This window comes from Haematobia irritans, chromosome 3, assembly GCF_050003625.1.
Source record: "Haematobia irritans isolate KBUSLIRL chromosome 3, ASM5000362v1, whole genome shotgun sequence".
Lineage (NCBI taxonomy): Eukaryota > Metazoa > Arthropoda > Insecta > Diptera > Muscidae > Haematobia > Haematobia irritans.
In genome coordinates, this window is record NC_134399.1 from 18,254,048 (window position 1) to 18,269,211 (window position 15,164).

The 15,164-nt window shown below is 25.0% G+C and overlaps 1 protein-coding gene across 1 annotated transcript; it reads left to right on the forward strand.

Moving 5' to 3' along the window:
- The first annotated feature begins 4,622 nt into the window (after window positions 1-4,622).
- LOC142230434 (uncharacterized) lies at window positions 4,623-5,845 on the forward strand. The gene is made up of 2 exons (XM_075301072.1): window positions 4,623-4,765; window positions 4,831-5,845. Exons 1-2 carry the CDS (start codon window positions 4,637-4,639, stop codon window positions 5,770-5,772), a joined length of 1,071 nt encoding a protein of 356 aa, XP_075157187.1. The 5' UTR covers window positions 4,623-4,636; the 3' UTR covers window positions 5,773-5,845.
- The last annotated feature ends 9,319 nt before the right edge of the window (window positions 5,846-15,164 follow it).

Consider the following 15,164-nt stretch of genomic DNA (forward strand, 5'->3'; position numbering starts at 1 on the left):
CACAAAAATTTCTATAGGAATAACATTTTCACAAAATTATCTATAGTAATAAAAATTTGGCAAAATTTTCTATAGAAATACAATTTTGCCAAAATTTTCTATAGGAATAAAATTTTCACAAAAATTTCTAGAGAATTTTCTATAGAAATAAAATTTTCACAAAAAATTCTAGAGAAATAAAATTTTGAATAAGATTTTCACAAAAATTTCTATAGCAATAAAATATTCACAAAATTTTCTATAGTAATAACATTTTGACAACATTTTTTATAGGAATAAAATTTTTGCAGCATTTTTTATAGGAATAAAAATTTTCGCAAAACTTTCTACAGGAATAAAATTATGACAAAATTTTCAATAGAAATAAAATTTTGACAAAATTTTCGATTGAAATAAAACTTTAACAAAATTTTCTATAAAAATAAAATTTTCTACAGTAATAAAATTTTCTATAGTTATAAATCTTTCATATAATTTTCTATAGAAATAAAATTTTGACAAAATTTTCTACAGAAATAAAATATTGACAAAATTTCCTATAGAAATAAAATGTTGACAAAATTTTCTATAGACATAAAATTTTCACAAAATTTCCTATATAGATAAGATGTTCACAAAATTTTCTATAGGAATAAAATTCACAACATTTTCTAGAGAAATAAAATTTTGACAAAATTTTCTATAGAAATAAAATTTTGCCATAATTTTCTATAGAAATAAATTATGACAAAATTTTCTATAAAATTGTGACAAAATTTTCTATAGAAATAAAATTTTGGCAAAATTTGCTATAGAAATAAAATGTTGACAAAATTTTCTATAGACATAAAATTTTCAATAGTAATAAATTTTCACAAAATTTGCTATAGAAATAAAATGTTGACAAAATTTTCTATAGAAATAAAATTTGGAGAAAATTTTCTTTTGAAATAAAATGTTGACAAAATTTTCTATAGACATAAAATTTTCACAAAATTTTCAACAGTAATAAATTTTCACAAAATTTTCTATACAAATAAAATGTTGACAAAATTTTCTACTGAAATAAAATTTCTATAGTATTAACAAAATTTTCTATGGAAATAAAATTTTTGCAAAAATTTCTTTAGAAATAATTTTTGTGCAAAATTTTCTAGAGAAATACTCGTAAAATTTTGAAACATTTTTTATAGTAATAAAATTTTCACAAAATTTTCTATAGAAATAAAATTTTCACAAACATTTCTATAGGAATTAAATTTTCACACAAATATCTATAAAAATAAAATGTTCACGAAATTTTCTTTAGGAATAAAATGTTCTATAGGAATAATATTTTAGAAAGTTTGATTTTATTCGACACGGAAAGCACGGAATAAAATGTGCACAAAATTTTAATAGAAATAAAATTTTCACAATTTTTTTTTTTAAATTCGATTGTTTGTTTGATAGTTTTTTGGTAATTTTTTTCTAAATTTTTGCTAGATTTTTTTTTGGCTCGTGTGGCAACCGTGATAGGATAGCAGATAGATAATGTTACCAAAACAAGTGCTTGAATTTTTTTTGGGTGAAAATTTTCACGAAAATGTCTACACGAATAACATTTTGACAGAATTTTCTATAGAAATAAAACTTTGACAAAATTTTCTATAAAAATAAAAGTTTGACAAAATTTTCTATAAAAATAAAAGTTTGACAAAATTTTCTATGGTAATAAAATTTTCACAAAATTTTCTATAGAAATAAAATTTTCACAAAATTTTCTACAGAAATAAAATGTTGACAAAATTGTCTATAGAAACAAAATTTTGGCAAATTTTTTTATAGGAATGAAATGTTGACAACATTTTTTATAGGAATAAAAATTTTCACAAATTTTTCTATAGATATAAAATTTTCACAAAATTTTTCTAGAGAAATTTTGACAACATTTTTTATAGGAATAAAATTTTGACAAAATTGTTTATGGAAATAAAATTTTCACAAAAATTTCTATATGAATAAAATTTTTACAAAATTTTGTGAAAAGAGAAATAAAATTTTGACAACTCTTTCTAGTAAAATAAAATTTTCACAAGATTTTCCATAAAAATAAAATTTTCACAAAAATTTCTATAGAAATAAAATTTTGCCAACATTTTTTATAGGAATAAAATTTTTGCAGTATTTTTTATAGAAATACAACTTTTCACAAAATTTTCTATTTCTTTAGTTTATTTCTAATTTTGTGCAAAATTTTCTAGAAAAATACTCGTAAAATTTTTAAACATTTTCTATAGTAATAAAATTTTCACAAAATTTTCTATAGAAATAAAATGTTCACACAAATATCTATAAAAATAAAATGTTCACAAAATTTTCTTTAGGAATAAAATATTCTATAGGAATAAAATTTTAGAAAGTTTGATTCTATTCGACACGGGAAGCACGGAATAAAATTTTCACCAAATTTTTATAGAAATAAAATTTTCACAATTTTTTTAAAAATTCGATTTTTTGTTTGGTAGTTTTTTTGGTAATTTTTTTTCTAAATTTTTGTTAGTTTTTTTTTGGCTCGAGTGGCAACCGTGATAGAATAGCTGATAGAAAATGTTACCAAAACAAGCGCTCATATTTTTGTGGGTGAAAATAGTTCAGATGACAAACGATGCAGTCTTAATGAGTGTCTTTTAGGACTAAAATCAAAACCTCCATAACAATAATCTGATATGCGCAGGTATATGAACATATTTCTTAAAGCAGCCCATTTCTTGCCAATAGCATAATTATCAAATTTTAAAATATTTTTCGATTTGTTCGGATTGGCAGTTTTAACTCTTTAAAATTTTCTAGTCGCAAAAATCCAACAAATTGAGAATCCGAAATTTTGGGGAACCTCTTTTAAAGCCATTCTAGGGAGAAATATTTGTCTGTCCAGGGCTTCAATACTGTCTTTATTTTATTTTGGGGCAAATTTTCAAGCCTCAGTTACATTTTGTTAGGGCCCATTTCCATGGGACTAATAATCATACTAATGAAACGGCGCACCACATTTGGGGCCTTATTTCATTAAGATTGTGGGGCTTATTTTCAGGGGTAGATTTTCATACCACCTTATAAAATTATTTCAAACCAAAAACAATGGTCGTTTGAATTGGACACATTTCGTGTCATGTGCCCTGTTTAATGTCACGTTCCTCATATGTGTGAAATCATCACTTTATAATTGAAAATAAATCATTTAGATATTCTCGAATTTTGAAAATAAAATTTTATTACGCATGCCTGCCTTAATAACATAGTGATGATAATCTTATTTGGCAAAACACACACACACACTTCCCAGAAGAGATAAGATATCCTTTTTTATCTCATCTTCGAAAATCAGGTAAATTTTCCCGATATACATGGATAGTTGTCACGTACATATGAGGTAATCTTAACTATGTTCATATCGTCTTGATTTAAATACCTGTGTAGTTTTAAAAATAATTTCAATTATGGTACCTGTAAATAATGTTGTTTATTCAATGTGTATGACGTTGGGAGAAAATTTTATCAGTTTGAAATAAACACTCGAGTTAATAACTTCATTTTCTTAAATTTTAAATAAAAGTTTAAATACAAATTAAAATCATAATTTTTGTAAAATAAAAGTTAAATTTTTAAATAATTATTAAAAAAAACATTAAAATCGTTAATTTTTTAAATAAAAATTGAGGCATTTAATTTTTTAATTAAACTTTAAAATATTTAAATATCCAAATAAAATTGTTTTTTTTTAATTCAATTTAAAAATTTAATAAATTACACTTTTACATAAATATTACTATAATTACAAATTTAGATAAAAATTAAAATAAGTAAATTGTTATATAAAGACTAAAATAATTAATTTTTTAATAAAAAAATAAAATAATTAAAATTGTAAAAATATAAATTAAATAAAAAAAAATAAATTTTTAGAATATTTATTTTTTTTAATGAAATAATAAAATAATTAATTTTTTTAATTAAAAATTAAAATAATTAAATTTTTGAATAAAAATTGAAGCAATTATTTTTTTTTATTAAAAATTAAATTATTTTTAAATAAAAATAAAATTATTTAAATTTAATTTTATTATTTAAAAATTACATTTTTAAATAAAAATTTAGACAATTATTTTTTTAATTAAAAATTTAAATAATTAAATATTTACATAAAAATCAAAATAATTATTTTTTTAATAAAAATCAAAATAATTAATTTTTTAATAAAAAATTAAAATAATTAAAATTGTAAAAATATAAATTAAATAATTAAATAAAAAAATAAATTTTTAGAATATTTAATTTTTTTAATGAAATATTAAAATAATTAATTTTTTAATTAAAAATTAAAATAATTAAATTTTTGAATAAAAATTGAAGCAATTAATTTTTTTTATTAAAAATTAAATTATTTTTAAATAAAAATAAAACTATTTAAATTTAATTTTATTATTTAAAAATTAAATTTTTAAATAAAAATTTAGACAATTAATTTTTTAATTAAAATTTTAAATAATTAAATAAAAATCTAAATAATTATTTTTTTTTTTAATAAAAGTCAAAATAATTATTTTTTTTAATAAAAATACAAAATAATTAATTTTTTTTAAATTGAATGTTACAATAATTTTAGACTTTTAAAGAAATGTTACAATCGAACGAATCGAAATGCCGCCTATGTTTAAATCAATGTCCATATCCTCAAAATCTCTATGATGCAACTGGACAGGCGAATGAAGTTTATGTATTGGCCAGAAAATATTTTTCAACAAAGGTGAGTGAATGTAGCCAAAAAATTTAATAGGGAAGATTTTTATTTTTTTTTCTATTTATTTTTAGTTATTAAATTCCGTATGGGGTAAACATTTAAAGAATATTTGCATGGATTGTTGGAGTCGAATGTATGAATTTCATGCATATCAACAATCTGTACTAGTTGCCCAATGGAAACTCTCAGAGGCATATCAGTCATCAATACCTCCATTGTATAAAAGTAAGGCAAATGGGAGCGAAACCATAGATTTAACAGAAGAATCACCAAAGAAGAATTCAGTAAATATTCCAAGAAATTCAAGAATTGAAGCTCAATTACCAAATAATATTGATCAAAGGAATATAAACTCTATGCAAATATCGTCTATATCAAATACCAATGAAAGGAGGTCTAATCAACATAACCATCAAAGTGAAGTCTCCCAAACTGTCCCTAATTCAACTACGACTCAAACATGTGCTGGAAAACTCACCCCATCATCACAAACCCTGCATACCGTAGCTGCTACGAGTCAAACATGTGCTGGAAAACTCACCCCATCATCACAAACCCTGAATACCGTAGCTGCTATAAATATCGACACCTCTCCCAGCTCTCAAGATCAAAGTTCTAATACACCAAACAAACGAGCCCGATTAATGGAACTTTCAAACGAACAAGATTCCTTAAATACCAACATTTCTCAAGATCAAACCTCCACTCCATCAGCTAAAAGGCCAAAATTAAATGAATCCTGCATAGAACAAGACATCATTGGTAAAAATAAGGACATTTCAGTAAACCTTCAAACTTCTAGCTCCTCATCTAATACTCCATTTCCGAATAAAATATTTGAACCACAACAGCAACAAAAAGAATCGAATCTCTCTAAAGATTCAACATTGCAGATTTCCAATATTAAGTCAATCTCTGCTAGTCAGGTTGTGAAAAAGGAAGAAGATAATTCATGTGACGAAATGGATGAATTCGATGAACCTGTTGGAATTTTTAATGGAGGAGATTTTTAAATGTTTCATAATATTAACGAAATCATTGTCATTAAAAGTGAACCAATTAAACAATTTCGTAAATACAATGAAATGTTTCATTATTAGTTTTTTATTTAATTACGAAAGATTTCATACTAATATTGAACATCGTCAAAGTCTTAATGATAAATATCAGTGTAAAATAAAATTTTGATAATGTTTCCTATAGAAGTGAAATTTTGAAAAAAAAAATCGAGAACATTTTTTATAGAAATAATATGTTATCAAAATTTTTTATAAAATAAGATCTTTGAAAAAAAAATCTTATGAAAATGAAGCAAAATTTTCTGTAGAAATAAAATTTTCAGAACATTTTCCGTTGAAATAAAATTTTCAGAAAATTTTATATAAAAATAAAAATTTCAGAAAATTTTCTATAAAAATAAAATTGTCAGAAAAAACTAAAATTTTCAGACAATTTTCTATACAAATAAAAATTTCAGAAAATTTTCTATAGAAATATAATTTTTAGAAAATGGGCTGTAGAAATAAAATATTCAGAAAATTTTCTGTAGGAATACAATTTTCAGAAAATTTTCTATAGAAATACAATTTTTAGAAAATTTTCTGTAGAAATAAAATTTTCAGAAAATTTTCTGTAGGAATACAATTTTCAGAAAATTTTCTATAGAAATAACATTTTCGGAAAATTTTCTATAGAAATTAATATTTCTATAGAAATAAATTTTTGATAGAAATAAAATTTTCATAAAAAATTCTATAGATATAAAATTTTTTAAAAAATTATATAGAAATAAAATTTTGCAGAGTATTTGTTAAAGAAATAAAATTTTCAGAAAATTTTCTAAAGAAATTATATTTTTCAAACATTTTGTAGAGAAATCATTTTTTTAGAATTTTCTTACAGAAATGACATTTTGTAAACTTGCTTATAGAAATAATTTTTTAAAATAAAATTTTGACAGAATTTTCTTTAAAAAAATAGAGATATGGCAAAATTTTCTATAAAAATAAAGATTTCCTATTCTTATGAAAATGAAATGAAGCAAAATTTTCTGTAGAAATAAAATTTTCAGAACATTTTCTGTTGAAATAAAATTTTCAGAACATTTTCTGTTGAAATATAATTTTCAGAAAATTTTCTATAAAAATAAAATTGTCAGAAAAAACTAAAATTATCAGACAGTTTTCTATACAAATAAAATGTTCAGAAAATTTTCTATACAAATAAAATTTTCAGAAAATTTTCTGTAGAAATAAAATTTTCAGAAAATTTTCTACAGAAATACAATTTTTGAAAAATTTTCTATAGAAATTAATATTTTCTATAGAAATAAATTTTTGATAGAAATAAAATTTTCATAAAAAATTCTATAGATATAAAATTTTTTAAAAAAATTATATAGAAATAAAATTTGCAGAGTATTTGTTAAAGATATAAAATTTTCAGAAAATTTTCTAAATAAATAATATTTTTCAAACATTTTGTAGAGAAATCATTTTTTTAGAATTTTCTTATAGCAATGACATTTTGTAAACTTGCTTATAGAAATAATTTTTTAAAATAAAATTTTGACAGAATTTTCTTTAAAAAAATAGAGATATTGCAAAATGTTCTATAAAAATAAAGATTTCCTATGGTAATAAAATTTTGACAACATTTTAACATAACATAACATATTATCAAAATTTCTTATAAAATAAGATCTTTGAACAAAAAAAAAATCTTATGAAAATGAAATGAAGCAAAATTTTCTGTAGAAATAAAATGTTCAGAACATTTTCCGTTGAAATAAATTTTTCAGAAAATTTTATATAAAAATATAATTTTCAGAAAATTTTCTATAAAAATAAAATTGTCAGAAAAAACTAACATTTTCTGACAATTTTCTATACAAATAAAAATTTCAGAAAATGTTCTATAGAAATATAATTTTTAGAAAATGGGCTGTAGAAATAAAATTTTCTGTAGGAATACAATTTTCAGAAAATTTTCTATAGAAATAAAATTTTCGGAAAATATTCTATAGAAATAATAAATAATAAATTTTTGATAGAAATAAAATTTTCATAAAAAATTCTATAGATATACAATTTTTTAAAAAAATATATAGAAATAAAATTTGCAGATAATTTTTTAAAGAAATAAGATTTTCAGAAAATTTTGTGCAGAAATAATATTTTTCAAACATTTTGTAGAGAAATCATTTTTTTAGAATTTTCTTACAGAAATGACATTTTGTAAACTTGCTTATAGAAATATTTTTTTTAAATAAAATTTTGACAGAATTTACTTTAAAAAATAGAGATATGGAAAGATAGAGAAATTTTCTACAAAAATAAAGATTTCCTATGGAAATAAAATTTAAAAAAAAAATTTAAAATAACATAACATATTATCAAAATTTCTTATAAAATAAGATCTTTGAAAAAAAAAAATCTTATGAAAATGAAATGAAGCAACATTTTCTGTTGAAATAAAATTTTCAGAAAATTTTCTATAAAAATAAAATTTTCATTTTCATTTTGTAAACTTGCTTATAGAAATAATTTTTTTAAATAAAATTTTGAAAGAATTTTCTTTAAAAAATGGAGATATGGCAAAATTTTCTATAAAAATAAAGATTTCCTATGGAAATAAAATTTTAAAAAAATTTTAACATAACATAACATATTATCAAAATTTCTTATAAAATAAGATCTTTGAAAAAAAATTCTTATGAAAATGAAATGAAGCAAAATTTTCTGTAGAAATAAAATTTTCAGAACATTTTCTGTTGAAATGCAATTTTCAGAAAATTTTCTATATAAATAAAATTTTCAGAAAATTTTCTATAAAAATAAAATTTTCAGGCAATTTTCTATACAAATAAAATTATCAGAAAATTTTCTATAGAAATACAATTTTTAGAAAAATTGTATTGTATTTGTATTGTATAGAAATAATTTTTTTAAATAAAATTTTGACAGAATTTTCTTTAAAAAATGGAGATATGGCAAAATTTTCTATAAAAATAAAGATTTCCTATGGAAATAAAATTTTAAAAAAATTTTAGCATAACATAACATATTATCAAAATTTCTTATAAAATAAGATCTTTGCAAAAAAAAAATCTTATGAAAATGAAATGAAGCAAAATTTTCTGTTGAAATAAAATTTTCAGAAAATTTTCTATAAAAATAAAATTTTTATTTTCAGTTTGTAAACTTGCTTATAGAAATAATTTTTTTAAATAAAATTTTGACAGAATTTTCTTTAAAAAATGGAGATATGGCAAAATTTTCTATAAAAATAAAGATTTCCTATGGAAATAAAATTAAAAAAAAATTTTAACATAATTATCAAATATTTAACATATTATCAAAATTTCTTATAAAATAAGATCTTTGAAAAAAAAAATTCTTATGAAAATGAAATGAAGCAAAATTTTCTGTAGAAATAAAATTTTCAGAACATTTTCTGTTGAAATAAAATTTTCAGAAAATTTTCTATATATATAAAATTTTGAGAAAATTTTCTATAAAAATAAAATTTTCAGAAAAAAATAAAATTTTCAGGCAATTTTCTATACAAATAAAATTTTTTTTTTTTTTTTTTTTTTTTTTTTTTAACTTTATTAACAAATAATATGAAATTATTAGTTAATTAATGTTAGCTATAGCTACATAGGCCTTAAGCTTAACATATAGTTAGGTACATAGTTGGTAAGTTAGATTTTAGTTTTGGTTATGTCTTAGATGTATCTATACAGGTTTGATTCTTTTAAAAATTTTAATAAAATGGATACGTTATGTGTAGTAGGATTGGATATAAATGAAATAGGGTTTTCCCCTTTAAATGCATTATGTTGTATGGTTCGCGTGTCATTGCATTCACGCATAATATGATCAAGAGTTCTATTAGGCACATTACAATTACAACTTGGGAGGTTTGGGGCATTGATGAGGTGACCGTGTGAAAGTAAAGTATGGCCTAATCTTAATCTAAAAATCTTTATTAGGTCTAATCTTGAAAGTTTTGATAGGTCAGAGTTTAGATAATCCTTGATTGAAATTCTGCTAGGATTTATTGATCTATACCAAGGACTCGGATGTAAAAAGGGGATATCATTGGCTTTTAAATGCTCTTGAACGAACCTGTATGAATCTCTTAAATTAAAATTCTCTGTTCCTATCAAAGGAGATTTTAAGCCCTGCTTTGCTACATTATCTGCGAATTCATTACCTGTTATATTGCAGTGACCAGGGGTCCAAATAAGTACAATTTTAGGATGTTTATCTATCAATTTACTTCTTATGTAATCTGTGTAGAAGTCGTTCGCAGTAATATTCCTGATCCTTTTAAGGGCGGACAGTGAATCAGAACAAATTGCAAATTTCCCTCTCTTGGTGGAGACTATCTTAATTGCTTCGAATATTGCTATTAATTCAGCGGTAAATGTTGAAGTGTGGTTAGGAAGAATTGATGTTTTCCAAATACTTTGGTTCCCTACTACGCTGTATGACACACAATCCTGTGATTTCGAAGCATCTGTGTAAAGAAATTCGTGGCTAGGCATATCCTCTTGGCTTTTCTTATGTAAAGTTTCAAATAAAATTGGATTATGTTGAAGTTTGTTATATCTACTAAGGGTCAAATCTACGCATCCTGACATTAGAAACCATGGAGGGAAGCGTTTCAGACGGTTAGTTTTGGGTAGTACTGAAAATAGACCTAGTTTTTTACATTCTTCAGTAACCCTATAAATCACTGATGGTATTCTAGGTACTTTTTTCCTATTAAGGCATTTCCGAAGAACTATTCTTAAAGGATCATTGGGTTCATATAAGTAGATTCTGGCTTGCTTATATAACGATAATCTAAATTGTGCAGTCAAAGGCAATATATTGGACTCAATATATAGATTACTAGTAGGAGTTGTTCTAAACGCTCCGAAGCAGAGTCTAAGAGCAGAATTAATTACTGTGTTGATTTTATTAAGATAAGACTTAGGGGAGGAACCGTAGAAGGGAAGCGTAAACCGTATACGAGATAGAATCAATGCATTCACAATGGATATGAGTGTGTCTGTACTGCAATTGTAGGACTTGCAAGCTAAACACTTTATAATGTTCAAATGTTTTTGAAGGGAGCCAATGAGTTTGTCAATATGAGTACTCCAAGAGTACCTCTTATTTATGTGCAAGCCAAGAATCCGTAAGGAATTTGCTTCATTTAGTATGTAATCGGAAGATTCTAGTAGGCATACGCAAGATTGTTTGCGGCAGATGTGAATAAATTTACATTTTGTAGAGGATAAGGAAGCTCCCGAAGTAACACTCCACCGTTGGATATTATTGAACGTTTCGTTTAGGTTAATCCGCGGATTTTTCTGTTTATTGGAAGAAACAATAATGTTAAAGTCGTCAGCAAAAGCGGTAAAATCAATTGATTTGTTCATGCGGAAGATTTTGCAAAGTTTATCATATGCAATAAGGAATAAAATAACTGATATCGGAGATCCCTGTGGTATTCCGTTATAAATTGAGTGAACATGAGAGTAGAACTTATGGATCCTTACGGTAAATCTTCTGTTCGACATAAAGCTGATGATATAGTTAATTATCTTAGGCCCAATTTTCCAATCTACCAGCTGTTGAATTATTGCATGTATGCCTATCTTATCGAAAGCTTTCTCGAAATCCAAGGATATTATAGTAGTATGCTTCCTCTGTGAAAGATTTTGGGAGACAATACTGTCAATGTATAGCAAGTTATCGATTGTAGATTTCCCCTTCTTGAATCCAAATTGTCTGTTATCGATTAAATTCTGGGTGGAAACAAACCACCAGAGGCGATTGGCAATCATTTTGTCCAGGGTTTTAGCAATAGTAGAATTTAAAGAAATTGGTCTATATGAATTTAGGGAAGTCTTATTTGAATTGGGTTTTAATATTGGAACGACAATACTGGTCTTGTATTGTTGTGGAATATAAGTTTCGAAAATATTGTTAAAAAATTTAAGCATTCGATCCTTCATAGAATGGGGTAAGTTCTTCAGCATGGGGTATGAGATCCTGTCTAGACCAGGAGTTTTACCTTTAGCTTTTTTCAAAACTGAACAAAGTTCATTTTCGTTAAAATTATCCTCCATTATCATTGCTTGAGGGCTAGGAGTGTAGGTAACCTTGTATTGTAACATATTCTGTTTCGATTGCTGAAAAGCCTGGGAGAATTTGGAATCTGTGGAGTTCTCGGACCAAAATCGCGCAAATTCGTTTGCGATATCAACGGCTTCCGTAAGATTGTTCAGAGGATCAGTATGGGAAGCAATGCAGTGTATGGAATGGCTGGTTTTATAACCAGTAAATTTTCGAATATTGTCCCAGATCGTTTGGGGATTAGTGGTCGGTGTTATTCTTGATGTAAAGTTATAAATTGATTGGCGTTTTGAATTTTTTATTGCTCTTTTTAGTTTTGAATTAGCTTTCTTATAATTCAATAAATTATCTGTAGACATGTTTCTCCTAAAGCAATACCAAAGTCTGTTTTTATCTTTTTTGAGAGATTCAAGTTCCTTGTTCCACCAAGGTACTTTATGGTGACCTCGAATGTGAACTTGGGGAATTGAATTATTAGCTGCCTCAACTATGATTTTCTTTATATTTGCCGCCTCCTTGTTAATATTGGAGCTGTGGATATGCTTTCGTTCATATTTAGCACATAGTTCCTTAAAATTGGGCCAGTTAGCTTTCATAGTTAGAAAATGGGGTTTGGCTCTCTTTGAATTTGGAATAGTATGATTTGAGTCTTGGCAAAACAAATTCATGACGATGGGGAAGTGGTCACTACCGTAGAGGGTATCTTCCACTCTCCAGACTATATGAGGTAAAAGGAGCGGTGTACAAAGTGAAAGATCGACTGCAGATAATGTGGAATGAGAGTTTAAGAGGGTTGGAGAGCGGTCATTCAAGAGTATGAAGTTGGATTTGTTAACAAATTTTGCAATGATATCTCCTTTTTTGTTGCTCTTTAACGAGCCCCATGACGTATGCCAACTATTAAAATCACCGGTGACTAATGTATGGGAATAGGAAGTGTTCAAAACATTCGATAAGTTATTTTCCGAGAACATGTATTGGGGGGGTAAATAGGTAGATATTACCCTAAATTTAACTTTTGAATTGATTTCAACACAAATAGCATCAAAATCATTGGCTAAATGTATTTGGGAATGCTGTAGAGAGTTATGAATTAATAATGCAACTCCCCCATACCGTGTCAAAGACGAGTTTAACGCGTATAGAGAGAAGTTAATTGGTATTGGAAACACTGAGTTATCGTGTATGTGGGTTTCTTGGAGAGATATAATCTTAGGGTTGTATTTTTTAATTAGTATTTGTAGTTCATTGTAGTTGTTGTTGTATCCATTAATATTCCATTGAATGATATTTAAAGACATATTAGAGTAAATGGTTAGTATGGGTTAGCTTAAATTCTTGTATATAAATACTGTGTTTAACTGTTCTACTTTTTAATTTTCTTATTAGTAATAGCTTTGTAGTTTCTTTCTATAGTTTTCCTTATTCTCTTAGAAGTGTTCCTGGGTAATATTTTTGGGCCATTTTTTGTAGGAGCCTGGGCTGATGCTTCTGTTTCGGACATATCATGCTCACTTATAATATCAGAGTATTCTGTTAGAGAGCGAGAAGAATGAGGTTGTTGCGATGTTGTTGGGTGGTGAGATATGATTGAGCTAGAAGGTTGACATGGATTGTTATTGTTATGAGATTGGCTGTTTTTTGTAGTTGTAGATGAGGTGTTTTGTGATTTTGCTACATTGGCATAAGATGTTGAAGGGTGACGATCATTATACTTTTTAATTGCAATTTTTCTACTGACTTTTTCGAGCGTAATGATGGTTTGAATTTCTTTTTCTTTTAAAAATATTGGACATATTTTGCTTGAAGGAGGGTGGTTGGTACTCTCATTATTGTTCTCAATACAATTTATGCATGAAGCCGATGCATCGCAGCTTGCGTTTCCTTCTGTGTGAGATGTCTTAGAACAAGTTGTGCAGAGTTGTACGTTGTTACAGTTGTTGAAGTGATGACCAAAGCGAAGACATTTTTTGCATTTAAGTGGGAGGGGAATGTATGGGTTGACAAAAGTGTTTTCATATCCAACTTTAATTTCTTCTGGTATAGAACTTGTGTTGAACGTTAATACAATTAATCCTGTTTCCCTTAAGTTTTCGCCTTCTTTCTTTTTTATTTTGTCAACTTTACATACTTGTTTTGGTTTTAGCTCGTTGAGAATCTCGTCTTCGGGAGTTCCGAAGAGGTCGCGAGCATATATAACACCACGAGAGTAATTTAGAGTTGTATGCTCAGTGACTTCCACGTCAATATCGTGGCTGAGTGAGCATAATTGAATAAGCTTGGTAGCTTGCGTATAATTCTTTGTTTTTATTAGAATTGTACCGTTTAACAATTTCTTGCACATTTCAACCTCTCCCCCGCAGGTTCCGTCTATTACCCTCTTTATTAAGAAGGGGGATACATTTGAGAGAGTAGATTCACTATTTACTCTTTTCATCATTAAGTATTTGGCGCCTGGGGAAATGATTGACATTCTTTTATTTTTGTCATATTTTATTGGCTGATTATTTTCGTCTGGAGGGTCTTTCATTTTTCGTTTTTGATATTTCAATTTGATAATAGGAAAACAATAATATTTAACAGATTTTTATTTGTCTAAAGGAAACTTTTATAATTTGGATTTTTTAATGCTTATGGTAATATGCACAACAAAACTTCTTTAAGTCTCAACGATTTTAAACGTGTTTACTCTTTGGGAGAAAACCTCAGACTGCAAAATAAATAAAATAAAATAAAATTATCAGAAAATTTTCTATAGAAAAACAATTTTTAGAAAATTTTCTGTAGGAATACGATTTTGAGAAAATTTTCTATAGAAATAAAAATTTCGGAAAATTTTCTATAGAAATTAATATTTTCTATAGAAATAAATTTTTGATAGAAATAAAATTTTCATAAAAAATTCTATAGATATACAATTTTTTAAAAAATTATATAGAAATAAAATTTGCAGATAATATTTCAAACATATTTTTCAAACATTTTGTAGAGGAGTCATTTTTTAGAATTTTCTTACAGAAATGACATTTTGTAAACTTGCTTATAGAAATATTTTTTTTTAAATAAAATTTTGACACAATTTTCTTAAAAAAAATAGAGTTATGGCAAAATTTTCTATAAAAATAAAAATTTCCTACGGAAAGAAAATTTTGACAAAATTTTCTGTAAAAATAAATCTACTTACAAAATTTTTTATAAAAATACATTTTTCTGCAGCAATGGTTAGCATGCCTGCTTTGCATACCTTGCATAGGGTTGTGGGTTGAACC

Coding starts and splice junctions, on each gene's coding strand:
- LOC142230434 (XM_075301072.1), top strand. CDS start 4,637: ATGTTACAATCGAACGAATCGAAATGCCGCCTATGTTTAAATCAATGT. Junction 4,766..4,830: donor GAAAATATTTTTCAACAAAG/GTGAGTGAATGT, acceptor ATTTATTTTTAG/TTATTAAATTCCGTATGGGG.